Genomic DNA, 22,937 nt, shown 5'->3' on the forward strand with positions numbered 1-22,937 from the left:
TCTTCCTGTGACTTTAATTTCTGCTCTATCTATCCCTGCCTCCATGCAACCTTCAACATGTTTAGACATTGCGTGTGCATTTGAGAGCTCCACATAAGGAACCAGCTTTCCATTGCAACCACTAAACATGACACTTGGCTTTTTCGCAGCCTCAGAGAAGTTGTAAGAAGATGACAGGCCAATCCAACACACACTCATTATGCCCTACAAAATGTTAAATTGATATTGTGTGCAGATTGTGTGGGAAAGACAACTCCAGCTATGTCGTTCTTACTTCATTCTTTTATTGTTGAAGAAAAACAGCACACTAACCCAAACGACTCAGCAGAGCACCTTTTAAACACTCATAACAGCAATAAGCTGCAGCTGCGTGAGGATCAGTTACGTTCTTTATCTCACCTTATAGAACTTTTCCGAATGAGAACCATAAATTTTCAGGCTTGTGCTGCTCAAGAGTGACTGTTTGTGTATCTGTAGTGCTTTTTATCTCCCTTTTTTCACACTGGCTTCAAATTAATTTCCTCGCAGCTGTTAACAGACGTTGAAAGAAAAAGGGGTTGTAATTATTAAACGTCTACAGGGGGAGGTTACATAAAACACCAACAGAGTGAGAGAGCAGCCAAAACCATGGAGTCACGGTGCTCTAGAGAAAGAAGGGAGAAAAATTACTGGCAGACAGATTTGTAAGAAAAGGCCAAGATGTCTCTAGTTAAAGCACTAATTCTCATTTAGTCATTAATTAACATGAACATTTCTAAAAGATGTAAGAAAAAAATGTAATTTGCTCTTAATTAGCAGTAATGTTGCCCAGAGAAACTGTTTATTGAAAGAGAAAAAACTCTTCAGAAAACATTCAATGAGCAAATTTCTTTTATTGGTTGTTGTTTGCCTCAAGCGGACAGTAGCAAAACTTATATTTTGAAAAACTTCAAACCAAAAAGTGTGAGTTCCTGCACGATCTCTACCCAAAACCAAAGAAAACAGCCCACTTTAGAAAAACGTGTGTATCTTGGAGAACAGTCTAATTCATATCAGCCCATAAAATCTCAATCATTTCTGAGGAAAATTGCCTGTGTTCATATTAACTCATTTATTTTTCACCTTCATATCCATTTCACACTTTATGAAATGCAGATCAGACATGTCAGCCAGGGGCAAACAGATGTATTACAGTGCAATGAAGAAATGTTACCAAAATATTAAACAGAGCAGACCCAAGTCTGCGGGTCAGTTATAATACTGGTCACTGTCCTCTTGCCCATGTCAGGTTTTGTGTGTTTTATGTGACCAAACTAATCACCTGATAATAAGGCAGCTACTCAGGAAAGGAACAGTCTGAATGTCAGAATGCATAGAAGAATGTCAGTAGTCACAAAATACTTTGCCTTTCGTACCGCAACAGTTTTCGATCCCTGACTCATCCAGCTTGGCACATTAAAATAACAGCCCACACACTGAAACAATTATGGGAATAATATGGGGTGTTTTAACAGCTGTAGACTGGGGGAGGGCAGGATGGGAGGCTGCGGGACTCGATGAATCGTGGAATGACAAGAGAGGAGAGACCTATCACAATGGTTACCAGCGTCTCAGTCACAGATGACAAAAATGGAACGTTTCACTATCTAACGAGCTGAAAATAAAAGGCTTTACAAAGCCGCTGGTTTCTTGTACCAGTGGAGGGCTCAGTACCATGTGTTCATAAAGACTGGAAATGGAGGGGAAACAGCTGACCTGACTCTGTCTGAAGGAGAAAAATCTGAACCTCTAAATCTGCATGAGTAGTTAACAATTTGTTGTTTTTACATTTCTGTTTGTGAATGGATTTTAAAAACAAGATAAAACGTGTTAATTAGTGGTATTAGAGGTGGGTGGATTTTTTTTTAACCTTCAGACGGAGTCCAGCTAGATGTTTCCCCGTGCTTTTGGCCTTTCTGCTAAGCTAAGCCTGCTGGCTCGAGCTTCCTATTTGGAGAACAGACACAGGAGTGGTATCAATCTTTTCTTCTAAATCTTGTCAAAAAAAAAAAAAAAAAAAAGAAATTAAGCACATTTCCCAAAATGTCTAATGTTGTTTTAATGTTGTTTCTGTTGTTGGAACTGACCAGTCCAGGAGTTTAAACTGACTTCTTTGGCAACAAACTCTTAACATCAGGGTTCAAACGCTTGTCTTCCTCATACATCGCACTCTGGTGGCCATAACTGCTACTCGTCTCACCACACGAGCCCCTGGGAAAAGCACATAAGACGCTCCGCTCCCTGACCTAAAACATCTGCTGCTAATATGGGTCAGTCTTATCCCCAGGTCTCCAAAAAAAAAAAAAAAAAAAAAAATCCTGCACATGACAACTAAATGAAAAACACAAATGGCATGAATCAACCAGACTGCATGTTATTTCCCAGCACTTGTATCAACATGCTAGGGAGCCCGCTGAGCTGTGAAATATCTAAGCAAGGACACCCAATGGCTCCAAAAAAGGCTTTTCCTGGGCCAGGGTCAAGCGAGGAGAGAGTAAGAATCCCACAGAGTATTTACTGTACAAACAGCCGTCAAGTTATCATGTCTGGAAAGTGGTATTTGTTGTGACTGTTATTTGGTGGGTTATACAAAGATGGTGAATTCAGCTGCAGGGTTAACAGCAACAAACATTTTCAGAAGTCGCCTGAATTGCTTTGAAAATTCTGGGGATCAATTTTAAGTCTTAAATAATAATGTGAGGAAGAAGGTTTTTGTTGATAACAAAATGAATGAGAAATGATAACCTCCTGAGAGGAGACTACAGTGGGCCACATCCATCCGAATCACAAAAGCCCCCCTCCTAAAAGTTACATTTTGTGTGTGGGGGCCACTGTGTGTGTTTTCACCACAAGCCGTGAGAGCCCTTTCTTATCAGGTGCCATGACCTCTCCATACAGCGAGAGCTCTGCTGGTATCAGGATTCAGAGGAGCACAAACATCTGTACTTGACATGAGCGAGTAGCTAATTGTTTGTCAGACTGTGATTAAACGCATGAGTCAAACTACGAGGCGAACACTGATAAAGATGTCCATTAGCTGTCCCGAACTCTCCCTCACACTGTGCCTGTGTTTTGCTAAAACTCTGAGCTTTAAATAGAAACACTCGGCATTGTAGTCAGTCACCATTAACTGTCTATGACAGAAGTTGTTGCTAATAGAAAAATGGTGCTGGCACTATTTTCAAATAATGCCTCTTCAGTTAGATATCCATTAAAGTACAATTGCATCCAACATAAGACCTCTAATCCTCTGCTGCAGCTCTGGGCCCACTTAAGTGTTTTGTTCTTCTTCTGTGGTGCATGAAGACCTTTGGAGTTCTGCGTTACAATTAATTTTCTGTTCATTTTGTGGCAGGAAGTGGAGTCAGAAGGCGTTTGTCGTAACTTTTCCACTGTGAATTGACTTCTTGTTCCAAAGGTGCCGCTCCCCCCCCTCAGACGATATGAGCCTACTGACCTCTAAATAGGGAAGTTTTATGCAGTTGACCTTTGACTTTAACGTCTCTGTATTTATGTCTGACAAAATAGAGAAATTATGACACTTAACACTGTCGCCTACATGTGTCTGGAGTTGCTCTGTGAAGACTGGAGGCTATTGAAACCACAGGTCAAACCATGACACCCTTCTCTTTTGTTTAATAGTGACACACTGAAACACATTCGCATTGACTTGCCATGAAAACCTAAGAAATATCATATTCAAATGGATTGTGTAGTTTCAGACTACCTAGAATTTCTGCTTTTATTTCTTTAATGAGCATTTGATTACAATAATATAAGGAAACACTGTACAGATTTATTTTGATAAGCAGTTTACACTAATTACAAGATTATATCTAAATAATTGTTATGTTGTGCAGTTGTTATGTTTTACATGATCTTAACAAATACTCAGTCAAAAACACATAGAGGAGATGAGACTTACTGCAGAAGCACTGATAATTGGTTTAAGTATTCAGGTCTGAACAGGTCTATAAGCAGTGATAGTGGGCCCCCCAGAGGACAGCTACCAGAAATCAGTGCTGCCTGAGAATTATGGCACTGGTGACATCCAACGCAAAACGTAATAAATACCATGGCCCCTGGTGTCGGAGCAATGGTGTGTTTAATTTTGTTTTTGTTTGTTTTCGTATAGGATTTTTGTATAGAATAGGTCTTGCAGATATAAAAATAATCTCTTTGCAATTATCAAAATGCATTCCAGATGTCACGCTGTTGAACAGATGGTATCACGGTACGATCAGTCAGTTCATAAATGAAAAAAAAAGTTTAAACTTAATGAAATAAACACAAACAAAATCAAGGGTGGGGGAAAATCTTAATACCTTTGCAAGTTCGATTACACAGGGCCTTTTTATATGGAATACTGACTAATTTATGTGTCACCTCTAACAGCCTGTATCAGAGCTTTTTGACATGTGTTAGCTCTGAGCCACGTGTGAGCAACAACTTTTCTCAATCATCGGTTGGGGGTTAGTCTTGTACAAGAGGAGCCAAAAGCCAGCAGTGGCCTCTTTGATCATCTTCCTGATGTGTGGTCACAGCGGTTTCACTCCACTCTTTTTGGCTCAATCAAGAGGCCCTTGAATGCAGCGAGGTCCAACTCCAGAAAACAAGTAGCTGCCCGCTGCAGAGGCACCGCTGAGACCCAATCAATGAGCAATCAGATTCCCTCTTATCTACTTGGCTTGGCTGAATGTGGATGTTAATCAGTCCCGTATCTCAGTAATGGTGTTCCTGTTAATTGCCTCCCTTTGTTGTGGCTGTATCCCCCTGCGCTTATGATCTCGATCCGCAAATGAGGTCAGAAAGTCATATGAATCGTGTTTCCACCCTGGCTCGGCCGAATCTTAACAGGGAACGGTTGGAAACAGTGCTGGCCATGTGGCCTGGCGTTTGAAGCTGTCCCGAGATCAAGGCACTTGTCGCTCCCATGTGTTGATGTCACTGATCTGTCAGGCCTTCAAGTTCTTCATTATGATCCTTGTTCATGCTTGACTTCAGCTCTACAACAGTTTCTAGGGTACAGCGCTGCACATGACTGCCTTTTAGAGTATGCCCACAGTGTCTTTTCGACAGTGGGGTGATTTAGTCACTGTTCTTATCATGAGTCAGTTCCCCCTGAGAATGGTGAGATTTGCATATTCTCTGAGCCTTTGCATCTGATGCCCAATCACATTAGACCTGGTAATGGTGTGATATCTGAACAGCTCCGGGGCAAGTCAGCCGGCCGTCTGAGTGACATGCAAATACAAAAATAAAGCAGATCAAGATTTGCTTAATCACATTGTACACCATGACTGGCCTGGACTGACCTGGCCTGGAAAGACGGTGCTAGTCAAGAACGAGTTAAGAGTTCAAACCTGCTGCTGACACAGCATGACAAAAATTGAAAAATTAATTTGACAAATGAACTATAATGCAAATATGCGCCTTTGCAGATGGAGATCCATGTCGATCGAAGGTCAGCTGGGTCAACCTGAATTGTCTTTTGTCGTCTTCTCCCCAACCTCCAACCTTTAAAACCGTCTTTCACTGTGAGGGGGTTAACTGTCACTTCTTTCAAGCTTTTCCTCATGCATAAATAAACCTGTACCCTCCTCCCTGACCAACCCTTGGGCCCGGTCCAGGGAGCAGAAGGTCTAAGAGCATTCCTCCATGAAGACTTTCCCTTTTCTAACTTCGCTTTGATTTTACGCTCATTATACCCCCTGCAGCTCTGCTGGTCCTGGACATCACTGTGCTGCCTGATGAAGCTGAGCTGAGCTGGAGGTGTCAGGAGGGGATTGTATTGTCTCACTATGTCACCCTGCCACAGGAGAAAAAAAGGGGGAGACACCATTATGCCCAGTTTTCTGCAGACCAAATCAAATTAGCGGCAGAGCGGTCCTGAAAGCAGACCTTCTCCAAAGTGGGACGTCTTACACAATAAGTTCTCCTCATAATCCTTTGTTATTCAGGGGTGCCCAGCTGTTGTGCTGCGGCTGTCAAAGCAGAGGACCTTCCTTCTCTGATCTTCAACCTCCTCGCCCCTAATGATGCCCTCAAGGCACCGGGGCTAGAGGGCAGGTGGCGGGGTGAAAGGTCACTGTGGATCGGGACAAACTCCTCTCACTCTGATGACTTCACTCATCTTGTTTTAAGTGTGGCACAAGTTAAAAATCCACAGAGATCTGTTGTTGCTTCAGTGGTGAAGGAGAGGAGAGAGTTTTTCAGGATGGTTCATAAACTGAGGGAAAATCGGTGGGTGAGAATATGCTCCACGAGGAAAACAAAAAGAAAGCCACTCTGGTGCAAACAGAAAGTGTTCAGTGGCAGGTAGTGCTTTGTATAACTTTAATTTGAGAATATGCTTGTAAAAGGCATTTTTAAGATTTAATTACAAAATAGAATAAAAGTTTTAAAATTTAAAAAGTGCTCGAAAATATAAAAATGCTCATTTTTAGTTTGTTTTAATTTTTAATGAACTAAAACTATTAAAGGACATCACCTAAACTTTGTGAAAGACACTGTATAAGAACTGTGACTTAACTGTGCGCTCCCTCCCTTTATTAATTTCAACTGAATATATAAATGGAAATTCAAGATACATTCAGCCTCAGAAAATAAAAAAAAACAAAATCTAAAAGAAACAATAAAAATAAAAACAGAAACACAAATGAACCTTAAAATACAGATTCTGAGAAATAAAGTAAAATAAAAACTAAAGCAAACTGTGAAACTACTGTAATGATGACTGGGTTCTGGTTCAGCCACAACACTGGTGATACAACACTGACCCCTAGTGAAGTTTTGATGAAACATAACATTTAAAAAATAAGGTGCACTGGATAAACTGTGAAGTGGTGACAGAGCTCAGTTAGCACATTATATCATAACAAAGAAATACTAAATCTCTCTGTTGATACATGTGACCTTCTTCTCTCTCTCCTCTTATCCCAGTTTTCATTCAAAGCTCTGTATAAGTTCCCACTCGGCCTGGACATAGTCTTCCAGCTGGGTCACTGTGAGCAGCCTGAATCATCCCTGCTCTCTGAATGGATCCAACAGTGTTGATCTTTGGCAAACTGGTGCTAGTTTTTAAGCAGCATTCTGGAGTAGGCAGTGACCCTGTGAGTGTGCTCTCAGGAGCCTGTGGCCCCTCTTTGGCACTGAAGGCACCAACCCTCTTGATTGCCCTGTGCGTGTCAGCACTCTGAGACTGGACTCTTTTAGAAAATGAACAGTGGCGGTATCTCCTCATGGTGTCAGGAGCAGCAGTGACATCTGTGTTTGTCATATTCTGACCAGCACCTCTCTTCATAATTGGGACACAGGTCTTGGCCCTCCTGAGAGGACCATCATGCGTGTGCCACGGGGGACATATCTGCGTCTGCAGGCTCTTTTTCAGGGCCTGGGTGTCAGAGTGCAGAGGATCCTGAGGTCTGTGAGGACCCCAGAAATCTCTCAGCCTTGCGTTGCACTCCATGTTGATGCTAACTTCATCCATGCACTGCGCCCTCTGAATGGCACTGACTCTGAGGAGGATGGAGTCACGTGTCAGAGGATGATGAGGACCCCTCCTCTTCATCCGTTCACACGTTGCCTTCTCGCTCAGCATCAGTGACTGTTCAGCAGTCTCACAACGTTCTCTGACTATAAAGGAAAAGTTTTGTTCACAAGAACAAACTGATCTTACAAAATTTCTACTTTTGACATACACTTGTTCACGCTTACCTTGCGTTTGACATTTAGTGGGGGTAAACAGGAAGCGGGGGTGGTGAAGCAGCTCAGCTCTCTCTGGCTTCTTGCTGTCGTGCCTCTGTCGGCTGGGTACAGCCACCTGCGCCATGTGATCTGCCCCAGAAGAGGTAAAGGGGAGCTCTCTGAGTGAAGCTGCAGTTTTCTCAGAAATCAAACCGCCCTGAACCAGCACGTCACCCTGGCCTTCTTCTGTTGGCTCCGTGTGATCCCAGAACACTTTGGCAAACTGGTACAGCTTCACACAGGATGTTGTGTTCACTAATATACTAAATGGGGGTAGAGAGAGAAAATATGAGGGTCAAATGTAAACTTGCACTGATATAATAATAAAATCTGAACACGACCACAACATAAACATGCTTTGGTGAGTGTGCTTCTGACTCACCTGTTGTCACTGAAATGCAGGGACAGTATACGGCCTGTTTCAGCCTCTGCTGTGATCTCTCTCAAACAATCTCCGGTGAGGAAATTAAATATACGAATTTTTCCATCCACACAGCCAGTTACAAGACGCAGGTAGACGAGGGTCATAGATCTGACCTCCCTGCAGAAAAGTCAGCACTGAATTCAAGTTGCAAATGGCTAATATTGTCAGGAACAGGCAACAAGGTGAGAAAAGGTGACTAAAACACATTTAAAAATATAGTGAAGATAATTTATTCCTACATGGCTAAAATAAAAAGCATTTCATTTCAGCTCCAGAGGTTTCCTGCTTACTTTGGGTGGCTGAAGGTCATCAGGCACTCTTTAGCATGAAGGTCGATGCTCCAGGCCATGACTTGACCGTTATAGTCCCCAAACAGAAGATGCCATTCATCAAAGAACAGGCACTTCACTGAGCTCCTGTGGGTGTCAATCACCTTCGGGACAGCGGTGCAGTATGCGAAAGGATTAAAAATGTTGATTAACAGTTTATCAAAAGATCTGCATACACACACACACACAGATGGATAGGTAATATTCTAATATTCTCACCCTGAGAAGCGAAGCTTTCTCCATGTCCCATATTTTGACAAGGCCTCGATCACAGCCGCTGTAGACCTTTGTTGTGCTGATCTTCACACACTGGATAGAGCTTGGGTGCTTGAAATTCAAATCCTCGAAACGCTTCCCTGTGTGTAGATTCCACACTGGTAGTGTGTTAGATAAGTTTAGTTCACTTGCACACATAAACCTTCCTTGAAGAGCAAAAAACTGAAGCTGTTTGCATGATGTTGTGAGTATTATTTGTCAAAGCTGTGTTGTTTAGGCCCACGACGTCATCATGACATTTCCTTGTCACCTCTGCCTGCACCTGGTGATGGTTTTGAAGTAAAACCAAAACCTTGAAAAACCTGTCATCATGCCTCTGCTCTTTTTTGGACTAACTTTACCTTTAAACATTGTTAAATATCAGTGCTCATCCTTTTTCCTTTTTTGTAAACCTAAACCGTGGTACCGGTATGGCAAGAATATTTTTCTTACCTTTTACCAAACAGTCTTTAGCCCCTGAGACAAGTCTATCATCATGGACATCCAGGCAGTTGACAGTGCCAGTGTGACCATACAGCACCATCTCACACCTGTCTGTCTTCAAATTCCAACACCTACAGGTATGATGAAACGCAGAGTGAACACACACAACCAAGTAGTCTGCTTCAGTCAAGAGAAGGAACGTGCCATCGCCCATCGTCTAATGAATCATTGCACATTCACAAGATTCTAATCATAAATCGGAGCTGTGATGGCCTGCTCTCAGTTTCCACCTCCTCCTCACCTGATACTGGCGTCACAGCTCGCAGTTATCACCAGGTCCCTGTCCTCACAGAGCAGCACTGCCCGAATGCTGCCGACATGACCCTTCATCACCGATATAAGTTTTGTTTCTGATGCCAGGTAAAACAGATGCACCACACGGTCCTTGGACCCCGTGGCCATTAATGATCTGCCGCCGTAGGCTGCCACCCGATGAGGGTCCTCTCTGTCAAATCCACACAACCATTCCTCAGTTACAGCAGTTATATGACAGCACGCTTTAATTCCAGTGTGCAGGGTTTAGTTGGGCATTCTTAAAATATTCCTCCTGCTATATAAAAAAAAAAAAAACAGAAATTAAACACACTAACTTGTCCAGCAGCACTTTGGTAAAATATGCACCACAATAAACATTTCGCTCTTCCATCTGTACGGTTTTGGTTTTGATTTTGGCATAAGCAGCTTCAAATGGTTTAACCTGTGAAACCAACCAAAGAAAAGATCTTCAAGATACTGACAATCGATTTCTGGTGCAAAAACTTTATGGTGGTAAAGTTTTGATTTGATAACCTTCTGGACACTGGGATGAGAATCTGCTTCCTCATCATCCTTTGCGGGAACAAGAACGTCCACGATGTTGGAGTAAGTAGGACTGACAGTTTTAATACGTTTGCACCTCTGGAACAGAAAAAAAAAACCAATAAAACATTTTTTTTATAGAAAAAAAGGAACATTTTCATCCTCATCACCAAAAACCAGCAAATCCAGCACTTTATATTTTTAAAATATACAAATCCTTTATGCCTGATTAAATATTTACAGTATACTACTAAATCATGCAAACATGCAGATGCACTACCTTCATCATTGCCTCAATTTGATTCTGGAAATTTCTTCTGAACTTGATTTCCTCCAGGGTTTCTTTTGCAAGGTGCTGCCAGTATTGACAAACCTTCTGGCAGCGTCTCAGAGTATGTTCCTCTAACAGACCTGTCAGGAGACACGCATGTACAATACAATGTCTGCACAGTAAGAGTCTAAGGGTGAAAGTGTTTTGTGTGAGTGAATTGTTTGTTATGGCCTGGAAATGTTTTGTCTATCATACTCTTCCTTTCAGTAAAATGGCATTTAACCAGCAGACAGAGGTCACAGAGGGCAGACAGCCAATCAGCTGCTTGGCAGGGCTTTGTTGTGCTTATATCCAAGGGCTACCCACTTGAATGGGGTGGATTTAGCAAGAGCATTCTTGAGTATTTAAGCGACTTCCCCATGGTACTGTTGGCTTGGTGTAGTGGCTTTATACTACATCAGTTTAAGGACGTGTCAGAGCACATTTGAGATCTGATTTGCTGATGCACCACAGCAGCACTGTAGGAAGAAGACCTAGTGAAACCTGTTTCCTTACAGATATTTCCTTTTCATTTGCTGTGTCTGTATTTGTCTGTGTACAGTATCTTAAAATTAACTTGTGACATGTATGATGCATAAAAATAACATAAAGGAAAATATCAAGTCAAATGAAATATATCAAGAACACAGCTGGAGCACACATTGTACACACTGCATGTGTTCCTAATGAAGATAGCATACTTATCAATGAATTTAGCATAAATCTGTGTTACCTATGTGTGGACGTACCTAGTATCCTCTTTGACAGATCAACAGGTAGGCAGCCTATGAAGTCTCTGTATCGGCTGACTCCAGACATAGACTTTGAAGATCCAGGCACTACCATGAGAGCAGGGTCCTCTGAGTCTTCATTAGTGTCCTGATGATTTTGATTGGTACTGTGGCTGCGCACTGAAAAGAGACATAATTATTGTAATATATTAAAGGATGAGGAAATTATTTGACAATACAAAGCTCGTGTCACTAAATAAAAACCTTGTTGATTAAATCACTCAGTAAACGAAAGGCTGTGTGTGGGCTATTCATGCACTTTATCTACTTTTAGTGTAACTCAAACGTGCTGCTGTGAGGTGAGTTTGCACAATTTCTTACAATGAAACTGCAGAAACCCCCGTTTTTGTTTGACCAGCAGCACGCTGGTTAAGTTGGAGACCATGCGTAAAAGTTCCGAGTCACATCGTGAAAAAAGACCGCAAAGATAGCGCGATTTGATCCAGTCCGGACTGCTACTGAACCAGTCCCAGATCTCATTCATTTCTATGCCGAGCGGTTTCCCATCCGGAGCTCGGTCTGTGCTGCGGCAGGGGCAGTCCTGGGGCGAAGTCTGGCCTCTTGACCTGGCGTAAGTGAGCGACGTCCACGATGTTGCACTTTGCAGCACTTTCTGGATCCTTTCGAGCACTTGGACGTTTCTGCAGCGTGAAAGCAGCCCCACTATGAATCTCCTCTTGAATTCATCCGACACCTTCCACAAACGCTGAGTGTGACCCGGCGGTTTGGGGGCAAAGACGCAGGACGGACACAGGCACAATCTTACTGAGTCTGACGGTTTCATTTCGATGTTTTAAGCAGGTTGTGGTGCTTTCTGTTGGCCACGTCGTTGCCGGGCAACAGCTGTTGCTCTTGCTTCTTCTTTGTGCAATATCGACAAACATACAGACGTCATTCAGCAGATTGCCAAGCAACAACGCGCCAGCAGGGCGCGTTGTTGCTTCCCCTTATCCTGTGCACTCAGTTCTAGCGATGGGAATTCCGGCTCTCTTAAGAGAGGCATTCCTTTGCCGTAGTTTAGTGCATATGAAAAATTCTCTATCTATATTTTGCAGGACATCTTGAAAGGAGTGGCACAGTATGAAATGAAATTGCTCACACTGCATTTGATGGCAAAGTACATTCGTTTACCAAACAAGAGGCTGCTACCAAAACATCATTTTATGGTGCAGTACCCCACATGTATTCTTAAAATTGGACCGCTTTTTTGCATAGCTGCTGCATGCACTATGAAGCAAAGCACAGTTTCTTTGCTGTGATTTAAAAACTCTGAAACAGTAAGCTCTTTAGTGGAGAAAATAAAAGTCCATATTGTGGGAAATCTGAGTTGAGGAAAATGCTGCATATAGTAAATTATCATGTTAGTTAAAGATAAACACTAAAAAGAGTAGAAAAAACTGAACAACTAACACTGCAGTAACTTTTATTCTGTTTAAACTTGGACCAAATGTTATCTTTTTTTTTTTTAGAGTAAAGTTTTACTCTGATCACATCACATCACATACAGTGCTGTATGTCTGTTTTGTTCTTTGTAGCAAAGATGAACTGAGTCCTCTTTTAGCATTTGGACCGCCTGTAAATATGGTGGATCTTTTACCTGTTACTGGATTTGTAAACAAGTATAATGAATTCTGAAAGTTAATTCTAATCTTTTGTGTAGATCTTCTTGATACAGGTTTGTCACTGAGTGGAGTGACCGTGACAGTATAAAATACTTATTTCTGTGGGAGCAGACACATCAAGGCAACAAAACTCAGGGGAAGGTTCAGTTAAAAATATGTAAAGATTTTTATTACAAAAGTAAGTTAAAAACAACAGATAAAAGAGAGGAGTACTCTAAGAATTCAAATTAAAATAGTCCTACAGCTGTCCAGTCGCCCAAACGGAGTGTAGACGTTCCCCTGGACAGCAGGTCTCTGTGTGGCTGTCGGTTGGTAGCTTGAGGGGAAGACAAAATGAGGTATCGCTCAGGGTTGGTCAGCTACTTATCAGTCTTCCTAAGGTGTATACAGTCCCAGAAACAAAATCAATAAACCTTATGTGGGGGAAAACACTAACAAAATTATATAAATATATGAGTAAGTAAAAAAAAAAAAAAAAAAAAACAAACTCAAAAGAAACCAACACAACACAACTCGAGAATTTACATAACTAACCCATTCAAAATAAACCCACTCCAAACACTGACTGAACCCTGAGGTGCCAAACTTCTCAAATATATCAAAAAACCCTCAAGAACAGGGGAAGACAGCCAAATCATCCCAGGAAACGCGGCGTCGCTAAATGCTACTTCAACCAATATGTTCAAACAAATGGAGGGGTACTTAACCGCAGGAGGGGCGGAACGCGTCCCCACCCCTCCACTTTCATCCCAGACTTTCCCCCTCTTGCACCGTGCGTCTATGGCGTGATGGCGGCCTGGGTCCACACGCGGCAGCGGACACACACGCGGCAGCGGACACACACGCTTCGGCCGAAGTGTTCCTCTCACACTGTTCACCGGCTCCCAGAGCAAGATCGCAGCAGCGACCGCCTGGCCAGCACTCGTTCTCAGCCGTTTCTTACTCGCAGTCAGCTCAGCGGTCGCTCCTCTCCGCTGCTCCCTGCCTGCCCGTCTCTGCCCGCACCCACTGACAAAGGGAAAAGAAAGACTTCCCGCCACCATACACACACACCTGTGTCTTATCCCGTCTCAATTAGTTCCGGTAGGTGCGCACGCAACTTCTCACACACACATACACATACACACTTAGGCACACACACTTCCGTACCAGAACTTAAATGTCCACTGGTATGATAACAAACCATTATTGCCACCCTGTAGTCTAATGTGTGATACCACCTGATCATTACAGTCCTCAGAGGACTGTCAGTTCATTGTAATTCCTGAACGTCCTGAGCGCGCAGACTGTGCGATCAGCTGATGTTGACCTGACAGCCTTGGCTGTGACGTTTCATCTAATCTGTCCAAGACTTGCAGCGCGCCTGTGCACGTGTGTGTGTGTGTGTGTCTGATGACGCAGACACACACAAGTGACCAAGTGACGTCATCAAAGGCACACACGTGCCTTTGATGCGTCACTGGGTTAATGCGTCACAACCGGAGCTATAAATAGATGGCAAAGCTTGCATTTAGCCACTCAAAGAGTAACACAAGACAAAAAAGAAAGGCAGGCAATTGTCAAAGGACAGAAGACCGCACTCAAGGCCACAATCAAGACCACAATCAAGGCCACAATCAAGACCATAATCAAAATCACAATGTCAGAAGCGGCACAAACTCCACAAACTCCACAAACTCCACAAACTCCACTCCCACCTACCAAGCTGATGATCACTCTAAACAATCCTCGGCCTCTGGTAAAGAAATATATAGACCAAATTGATGACAATGAGCGTGACACAATAGCTGCTGGGTTAAAACAGGAGCACACATTAGTTGTCATCACTGAAATGATAACTGATTTGGTGCAGACCTGTGTCAAATCGTTACTGACAGAACTCATGGCATTGTCTGAAGAAGACTTTGTCAGAGTTTCGCCAGCAGATGTTATAAGGGCATTGAAGGACTCACATCTGGCAGACATCCTTGCTGAAAGTTTTGCTGATGCTCTTCACGTCCCACAATGTGAGAGGCCTGAAGAACTTGCAGAGCTTATTGTGATGGAAGTGTCAGAGAAAGTGAACTTTCTTTTCGACCTGATTTCTAGAACACAGGATCTTCCACTAGAGCCAGTTTGCTTTGTCAGCGACACCGTGCCCCCACTAAACCTTCATAAAATGGTAAATGAGGCTTTCAGATATCTGAACAGATGTTTTGGTAGGTTCAACTGCCGTTGTCTGGGAATGCTCTGGGACTCAATCAGCATGGAGTCTGCCAGAAAAACCACCTCTGTTCTCACTGAAGCTGTCTATGATATTATCATGAAATGGTCCAGTGGGATATTAGACATGGCAGAGGAGGGTGGAACTACCCACCTACCCTACACACGCCCCAGACACTGTGTAGGTTTCATACCTTCCCTACGCCACACTTCTTCTGCCCCACATTCCCTACTGACCGTCACTAAACTAGATGCCTATGATACTGCATTGGACATCTCTCACATCATTCAGGACGAGTTATATCATTTGACCTCTGGCAGTGAGAAAATTGTCTTCACACCTTCAAGATGTTCTAATAGGATGTCAATTATTAAAAGGTTGCAACGTTTTTTTGGGGAACTTGCCAAATCTACAGAAGCCCCCACCACTGCCACAAAAAAAGCACGCTTTAACAGGTTTGTCCAAGAGAAATTTGACAAAATGTTGGCAAAGCTGGAGAGGGCTTTTTCTAAAAAGGAATCAGAGTTCCTGGTAAGTCTAAAACGGCATTCAGGGTCACCTGTGTGTACACCTGACTCTGCCACTCAGACAACAAGGAAACTACTGATCACTCAGACAAAATCGTTGAGCTCACTTACTTCTGAGAGCATCATGTCTGAGTTTGATGACTTGTTTGACAACCTGCACAAACTGAAAAATACCAGCAAAGATATGGAAGAAATTAAATTAAATCACAAGCTCAGACGTTTTTCACAGGGACTCATCAAGGACATCTTTGATCGTTTGATGGTTACTGAGACATATCAGTTTCCCCTGGTTCAACCGAACAGACATTTCTCCGACTCTCTCATGTCAGCCTACGTGAGGAAGGTGGATGCCACTGAGCAACACCTTTCTGCTGACGTCATGTATGCCATGATCGAGGATGAAGTAGAAAAGTTTTTGAAGCTGGGGTTTCTCTGGATGGAATGGGAGCCATCAGTAACAGCAAGTCACAGTGAGCAAGTCTGTGTTGCACTAGCTGGCATCACGGACCTGGTCGCAGACATGCTGGCTACACCAGAGAAATACACCATCATACCAGAGTCCCCTAAAGCCAACTACCAAAATCCAGTGCCAATCAAGCAACAGCAAAATAAGGGATCCTCTTCTGCATCAGAAGACATGATCTACGCCCTAATCACTACTCTTCTGCTGGAGATTCATGTGAAATCCTTAGGGAAAAGCGAAAAGTTTCTTCAGACAGTAAATTTAAATAACATTATCAAGCAACTGTCAAAAAAGGTACTGGAAGATATTAACATCAGTGACAGTGAGGTCAAAAAAATCAAGAAGAATGTAAAGAAAATTAACAAGGCTGTGATGAAAAACCTTCAAACGGAGTTTGGCTCTCTAGAGAAACTAGCAAAGGCTGCAACAGCATCAAAAGACACATCTTTTGAAGATGCTGTTGTAAAGTATCTAAAAATCAATCTGAGTGCCTACCTTGCCCCTCCTTCAAAGAAGAAGTCCCTAGCTGCCAGGTTCTTCTCAGCTTTAACAAAACCCTTCTGGTGGTGCGTCGAGTTCCACTGTGGAGAAATTACCCCTCAATCAACCCCAAACCAAGAAGAAGAAGAAGAAGATCAATTTGGCATTTAAAGACATGCCCATAAGGCCCCGCCCCAAACACACCCCAGACCCCATACCCCATTCCCCACCCCAACACTCCCTTCCTGTGGGTTTACTCCGGGTGCTCCGGTTTCCCCACATTTCCCCTTCAATTCAAATTTCAAAATTAAAAAAAAAAAAAAAAAAAAAAAAAAAAAAAAAATTTAGTTAGTTTTTTTTTTCCTCTAGACTCAGGTTGATTGTGATTACAAGATGTAATGTATTAAGTGCATGTTTAATTTTCAGCATAGTGCAAGAAGACAACATACACTGTGTTCCAATAAAGTTTCTGAAAAACTTCTGAGAAAGTGTTAATGGATAAAATCACCAGGCAAATATGTATATGCAGACCACCTTCTAATCTGAGTCTTTGTCAATTAGCAGTAAAACGTCACTAAATGAACACAGTGAGGTTTACAATACAAGCAATCACACCTGCCCTTGTCAGTGAGTTCATCCCAACTTCATAATCTGATTAAATTAAGGTTGAAGAAACAATGTTGATGCTTCATCTCCCTTTATAGGATTTATATACTGATTCCTTTCTAACAATTATTTATTTTATCTCAGATCTTAGCACTTTAGGAAATGTTAAATAAAAAGCAACAAATGGTGAAGCATTTGTTGCTTTTTATTTGTCCTTTGCAGAGGATAGCCGGTAAAAGAATATGATTTAACCTATCTCTAAAATCAATGCATCTTTAACTCTGCTGTATATAGCACTGTACGCTGCCACAGATACACACATAAATAAAACAAAATCTGCACTCTATTTTCCTGCTTTGTTATGTGTTCAGTGTCCTCAAAGGTTCCTTTTGGATAAATCTTCTGTGTGCGCCCATCTGAAAAAAGATATTTGAAAGGTTGTAGGAGGCAACCTTTTGTAACTAATAAACTGTTCACAGTTTATTAGTTACTCCTAATAATTCGAATTTCTGTTTAATACTTTTTGAAGTTTAGACATTTGGTTGGATAAGACAAAACACTGTGAAGGTGTCACTTTGGGTTCTGGATAAATGTGATAGCAGTTTCTCACTGTTTTCTGGATTTTTACAAACCAAAAGTTAATTCAAAAGTAATCAGCAGATGAATCTACAATGGAAGTAATCATGAGTTGCAGTCCATTTTAAAATAGCTAAAATAGCCTCCACCTCAACCAACTACAACAGTAAAATCCTGCTTTTATATTAATGCTTGAGTTATAATAATTTTGTAATATAATAGAACATCAGTTATAGTATCCATTTTCTGGATTGAGTGCTTTTAATACTTGTAATACTACCTACTTTTACTTATGTAACAGTGCAGGATTTTCTAAAATATCAGTAACATGTTTCATCACCAAACAAACAAAACATCCTTCCAATGAATTGTATACTAATGCAGCAGTAGACTGTATAATGTGCCAGTGTTTCATTATTACTATTGCTAGAGAAAGTAAATGCGTGTGAGGGAAAAAAAAGAAAAAAAAAAAAAAAAGACCGTGCGCCGCCCGGGAATCGAACCCGGGTCGCAAGAATGGGAATCTTGCATGATACCACTACACCAGCGGCGCCGTTGATCAGAGGCACGGTGTTAAGATTTACATAATACTAGTCAGTGAAAAATTGACAACTTTTTTAGTAAAACATTCGTTGTGTTATATGTCTGTAGTTTCGATATTTCTGGTCGGACTAAAAGTACGATAGTAAATACATAGCTGAGCTCATTTAACGTTGCCACTTTTATTATTTATAAGAACCGGAAACACTGACCTTTTTGCTGAAGGCGTTATTTATTTACTTCCGGGGAAGCGTCCTCTTTTTTTTCGGTTAGTTTCTTGATTCTAGTCCGAAAAACGAACTAGTTTGAACACTGGTTAGAAAAGCATTACGCCGTTATTCGAGTAGGTGCAAAACATTATTTGCTTTAATGCAGAAAATATGAACGGGGAATGTATTGTTCTGTACTGTAATGTCAGTTCATGTTGCCGATGCTTCTGTGATCGACACATAGCAGTTACTAACTCTAAGATAAATCTGTGCTGTTAGCCTTAGCAAACTAGTGACAGCACAGAAGTGTGGCGCTTCATTATCTTTATGAAATGTAATGTTAGCCAGCTAAGTTGTTTGCTGACGCTAGTGTTTGTTGGGACGGTTCAACATGCTAACGCTAGCTGTCGGTTGTTTTGACGCGTTGTACTTACTTGTTTAAATACATGGTTTTCTTAAACACCCCACAGCGTCTGCACTCATGTCGGGCAGGAGTAACGGCGTGGAGTGGGTTGAGACAACCGAGGAAGTGGTTGTAACAGAGGAGTGCCTACCATCTGATAACAGCACAACAGGTATGGGTTTCCATGCTATATTGTGCCCTTGTTTTACATTTAAACCAGAGACACGATTTTATGCACTCGTTCACTGTCTCTGTTCTTCTAGTGATATCGGTTTTAGAGCCAGCAGAAACACCAATCCAGGAGTTACTGGACACTGTGGGGAAGGGAGAAAACCCAGAGGCTGATGATGGATTTTGTAAGCAAGATACTGTCTTTGCTCCTATTTACACTCAGTTCATTAGTTTACTAGGTACTCTCTGCTAATCCTAACCTTCGTGAATGTTATAATGTTCTGTTTTTGTCGAAATTGTTTTTGAGAGGGGTTGATTTGACTGTTTCTGTTCGTTAGTCTGCCCCCACTGATATCAATCAGACAGGCAAACTACTAGAGACATCTGACAGTATAAGCCAATACAATTCAACAGCAGCACAAACGGTAACCTCCAAAATAAACATTAAGTTGAATCAGCACCTCTCTGAGACGGTTTCAACAAAAACTAATAGCACAAATAACAATAAAGATCATTTACTCTATTCTGCTTTTTTCCTCCTCTTTATATTTTCCAGATTGTGAGGAGTGTGTGACTCTCTTCCAGGACCAGAGTGATCCTGCTAACATTAATGGCCCATCTTTTATTCTTGACTTTCCAACGAGCATGGGTGTCCCTCAGAGGGCCCTCCTCACTCTTCCTTTTGGTTTGATGATAGGCAGATCTAGTATTCCCAAGGCAGGGATTGGGGTCTTAAATCATGGACCAATAGTGGCTCCAGGAATGCATTTTGGACCCTTTGAGGGGGAAGTGACAACAAGCGAAAATGCCTTGGCAAGTGACTTCTCCTGGGAGGTGAGCTCAGAAATGGCAAACTGAATGTGACAGTGAGTCCTGTCTTGTAGCAGAGACTCATTCTTACAACTGCTTCTTGTCGTAGTTATTGATCTATGTGTGTTGTCCTGACAATATTCTAATTTTCCTCAGATTTACAAAGGCAAACATGAGTATGAGTACATTGATGCTGCCAGAGAATCACACTCAAACTGGATGAGGTCAAGTATTTAAAGTATAATCCATAATTTCCATTTTAAGAATGTCTGTGATTTGGATATGTTCGGTTTGAGTTTCGTAGTTAACCTTATGGTATCTCACTTCATATTGCTGATTATGGCGCTTCAAAAAAGATCTGTCCATGTTTGTATTTGTTGTTCTTAAAATCGTTCTAAATTCTTTCTCGATACGCAGGTACGTCAACTGTGCTCGTAATAAAGACGAGACAAATTTGCTTGCAGTCCAGTACAAAGGCAGCATCCTTTTCCACTGCTGTCGCACCATACAACCTGGAGATGAGCTCATGGTGTGGCCCAGCAGTAAGCTTCTCACCAATTTTAGTGAAGCTTGGACCCAGATGTGGTTTATGAAGTCAAATTCAGCAGGTACTCTTACTTAATGAGTTCCACTTGTAACAAAAAATAATACATGCACTTATTTTTTTTTACTGGCTGTTTTCCTGTGAACTGATCTCTACTGTGAATTTACAATCACCACTCAAAACTTCCTTGAAACAGGAGAATTCTTACAATTCTGTATTTTTATATCTGGTGAAATTAAGTGTAACAGTAATGTTTTCCTCCTCTGTTCTTAAATATAGAGAGCAACACCGCTGCAGCATCTCAGATCTTCCTGTGCTCCCACTGTAATTTTTCCTTCACTACCGAGGCCTTTCTCCAGAGACATACAGAAATCTTCCACACACAGCCTACAGGGGACTGTACCACACCTACTGCTGAAGCAGCTGAACCGGAAAATCCCACTTCCAGTGCTGACTCAGGTCCCCCTGGAGCATCCCTGGTGGTACTACCTGTTGATACCGATGAGTCCAAAACATGTGGTGATTGCGGGAAGATTTTCAAGCAAATACCTCACCTCAGGAGGCACAAACTTTGTGTCCACTCAAACAAGCGCCCCTACTGCTGCCCACAGTGCAGACGAACCTTTAGCCAGGCATCTGGCCTAATCAGACACCAGTTAGTTCACAGAAAGCAGCCTGTGCTAAAAGTTCCTAATGAAAAGAAAATTTGCAGTGAGAAGAAAGAGAGCTTGACACAGGGGTCAGAACTTTTTAAAACTGCAGATTCAGCTGTAACTGATGAAGCAAAGGAAATGAATGTAAGTGAGAATCTACAAGACGCTATGGATGTAACTGAAACTGAGAATACTTCTGCAGGAGAAGCAGAAACCCAGTCCAGTTGCACAGATTGTGGAAAGAGCTTCACAAATGAAGCCTCCCTCAAAAAGCATAAAATGACTGTCCATGAGAGGTTACGTCCATATGTGTGCACTGTGTGTCAGAAGTGCTTTGGCCAGTACAATGACCTGACCAGGCACCTGCGGCGTCACCAAAACGAAAATAAAAAGCAAGAAAAAGCAAATCAGGCCCCAGAGGAACCAAACGCCATGCCCTTTGGCTGCGCTGAGTGTTCACGGACTTTTTCTTCAGTGGATACCCTTCAGCAGCACATTAGCCAGCATCACTCAGAGGATGATGATCCAGTGCCTGCTGATGATGATCAAAGCCATGATCCTGACTTCAATCCACAATCCTCAGTGGCTGAAACTGTTGGAGCGATCCAGGAACTTCCGTCTCAGAGGCCTCAGCGACTTGGAGCTAGATCTAGAATTTCTGCCATAACCAAGCTCATAGCTCCAAAACGAAGGGCAGACATGTGCAAGAAGCCATTAAGCAGCACAGGGCCAGAGGCACCTGCTGTCAGGACCGGAAAGGTAACAAAATACAAATGGTTCAGCTGTAACTGTTGTAAACGAACATATGGAAACCCAGACGATCTCAAAGCACATAAGTGTACTCTGAGACAGCACAAGTGTGGTCAGTGTGGGGCAACCTTTACTAAGTCTGGTTTCCTAAAAAGACACGAGCAGACGGTGCACGGAAATGCAAAATCTTACAGCTGTGAGCGCTGTGAGAAAGTCTTCACTACATCTGGTAACCTCAAACAACATCAGAAGAGCAAGACTTGTATGAAGTATCACTGCACGTCTGAGCTCTTCCCCTGCTCGTTCTGTCAGTTCTCCTTCACTATGAAGAGTTACCTGGTCAAACACATGAAGAGGCACCACCCTGTGGAGTATCTGTCACACTGCGATTCAGACAGCCTCATGGATCAGCTGGAGGAAGAGGAGGGGGAAAAGGAGTATGTTTGCCCCCATTGTGGGAAGAGCTGTGCAAGCGCCAAAGCTTTCAAATCTCACACCTGCTTCCAGCAGATGAAGGTTTTGTACTTGTGCACCGACTGTGGAAAAGGGTTCACAAACCACTACGGTCTGAAGCAGCATCAGCGCATTCACACAGGGGAGAAGCCATACAGCTGCCCCCACTGCAGCAAAAGCTTCTCATACACCGGCCAGCTCAACGTGCATCTCAGGACTCACACCGGAGAGAAGCCGTACCTGTGCACCCACTGCGGGGAGAGCTTCAGGCAGTCTGGAGACCTGAAGCGACACGAGAGGAAGCACACGGGGGTGAGGCCCTACAGCTGCCCCGAATGTCGTAAAAGCTTCAGCCGCCCGCAGAGTCTCAAAGCTCATCAAATGCTTCACCTGGGACAGAGGATGTTCAAATGCACCCAGTGCGGAAAGAGCTTTTCAAGAAACTACCATCTCAGGAGACACCATCAGAAGATGCACTTGTAATCACATCATATTGTTGGGACTCACTGGAGGTACTGTAGATGAGTACGTAACATTATTTAAGCTTATCGTTAAGTTTAAAGATAAAGCATTTCATATCCCAAAAAATTGGATTTTTCTGTTTAAAATTCTTTTTTTTTTTTTGCCTGTTAAGTGACAGAGGTAAGTCCGAATAGAAACAATCTTTCAGTGGATTTTCTGCAGTTAACAAATGTAAAAGAAGACACACAATCATAGAAACACAACCGTATTGTTTCAGTGTCAGCTCGCTT

The 22,937-nt window shown here is 42.4% G+C and overlaps 2 protein-coding genes and 1 non-coding gene across 4 annotated transcripts; 1 reads left to right on the forward strand and 2 right to left on the reverse strand.

The window, feature by feature from the left end:
* Nucleotides 1–6,963: 6,963 nt before the first annotated feature.
* fbxw10 (F-box and WD repeat domain containing 10) lies at nt 6,964–11,959 on the reverse strand. Its single transcript, XM_041029462.1, is given in 13 exon segments — nt 6,964–7,056; nt 7,058–7,653; nt 7,735–8,027; nt 8,147–8,305; nt 8,479–8,621; nt 8,737–8,891; nt 9,226–9,347; nt 9,518–9,721; nt 9,867–9,973; nt 10,036–10,173; nt 10,355–10,485; nt 11,134–11,295; nt 11,497–11,959. Coding segments are annotated over 13 exon segments (2,766 nt in total).
* Nucleotides 11,960–18,134: 6,175 nt separating this feature from the next.
* On the reverse strand, nt 18,135–18,205 carry trnag-ccc. Its single transcript has one exon. It is a non-coding gene; the product is annotated as a tRNA-Gly (tRNA).
* Nucleotides 18,206–18,429: 224 nt separating this feature from the next.
* Nucleotides 18,430–22,937, forward strand: LOC121201332 (histone-lysine N-methyltransferase PRDM9-like). 2 transcript variants are annotated; one of them, XM_041067124.1, is made up of 7 exons: nt 18,430–18,460; nt 18,872–18,976; nt 19,068–19,160; nt 19,532–19,809; nt 19,942–20,009; nt 20,203–20,393; nt 20,609–22,937. In XM_041067124.1, exons 2-7 carry the CDS (start codon nt 18,883–18,885, stop codon nt 22,666–22,668), a joined length of 2,784 nt encoding a protein of 927 aa, XP_040923058.1. In that variant the 5' UTR covers nt 18,430–18,460; nt 18,872–18,882; the 3' UTR covers nt 22,669–22,937. The 2 variants fall into 2 exon arrangements, with proteins under 2 accessions (XP_040923058.1, XP_040923057.1); XM_041067123.1 differs by having other exon boundaries at nt 18,452–18,535.

Source organism: Toxotes jaculatrix, chromosome 21, assembly GCF_017976425.1.
Source record: "Toxotes jaculatrix isolate fToxJac2 chromosome 21, fToxJac2.pri, whole genome shotgun sequence".
Taxonomy (NCBI): Eukaryota; Metazoa; Chordata; class Actinopteri; family Toxotidae; genus Toxotes; species Toxotes jaculatrix.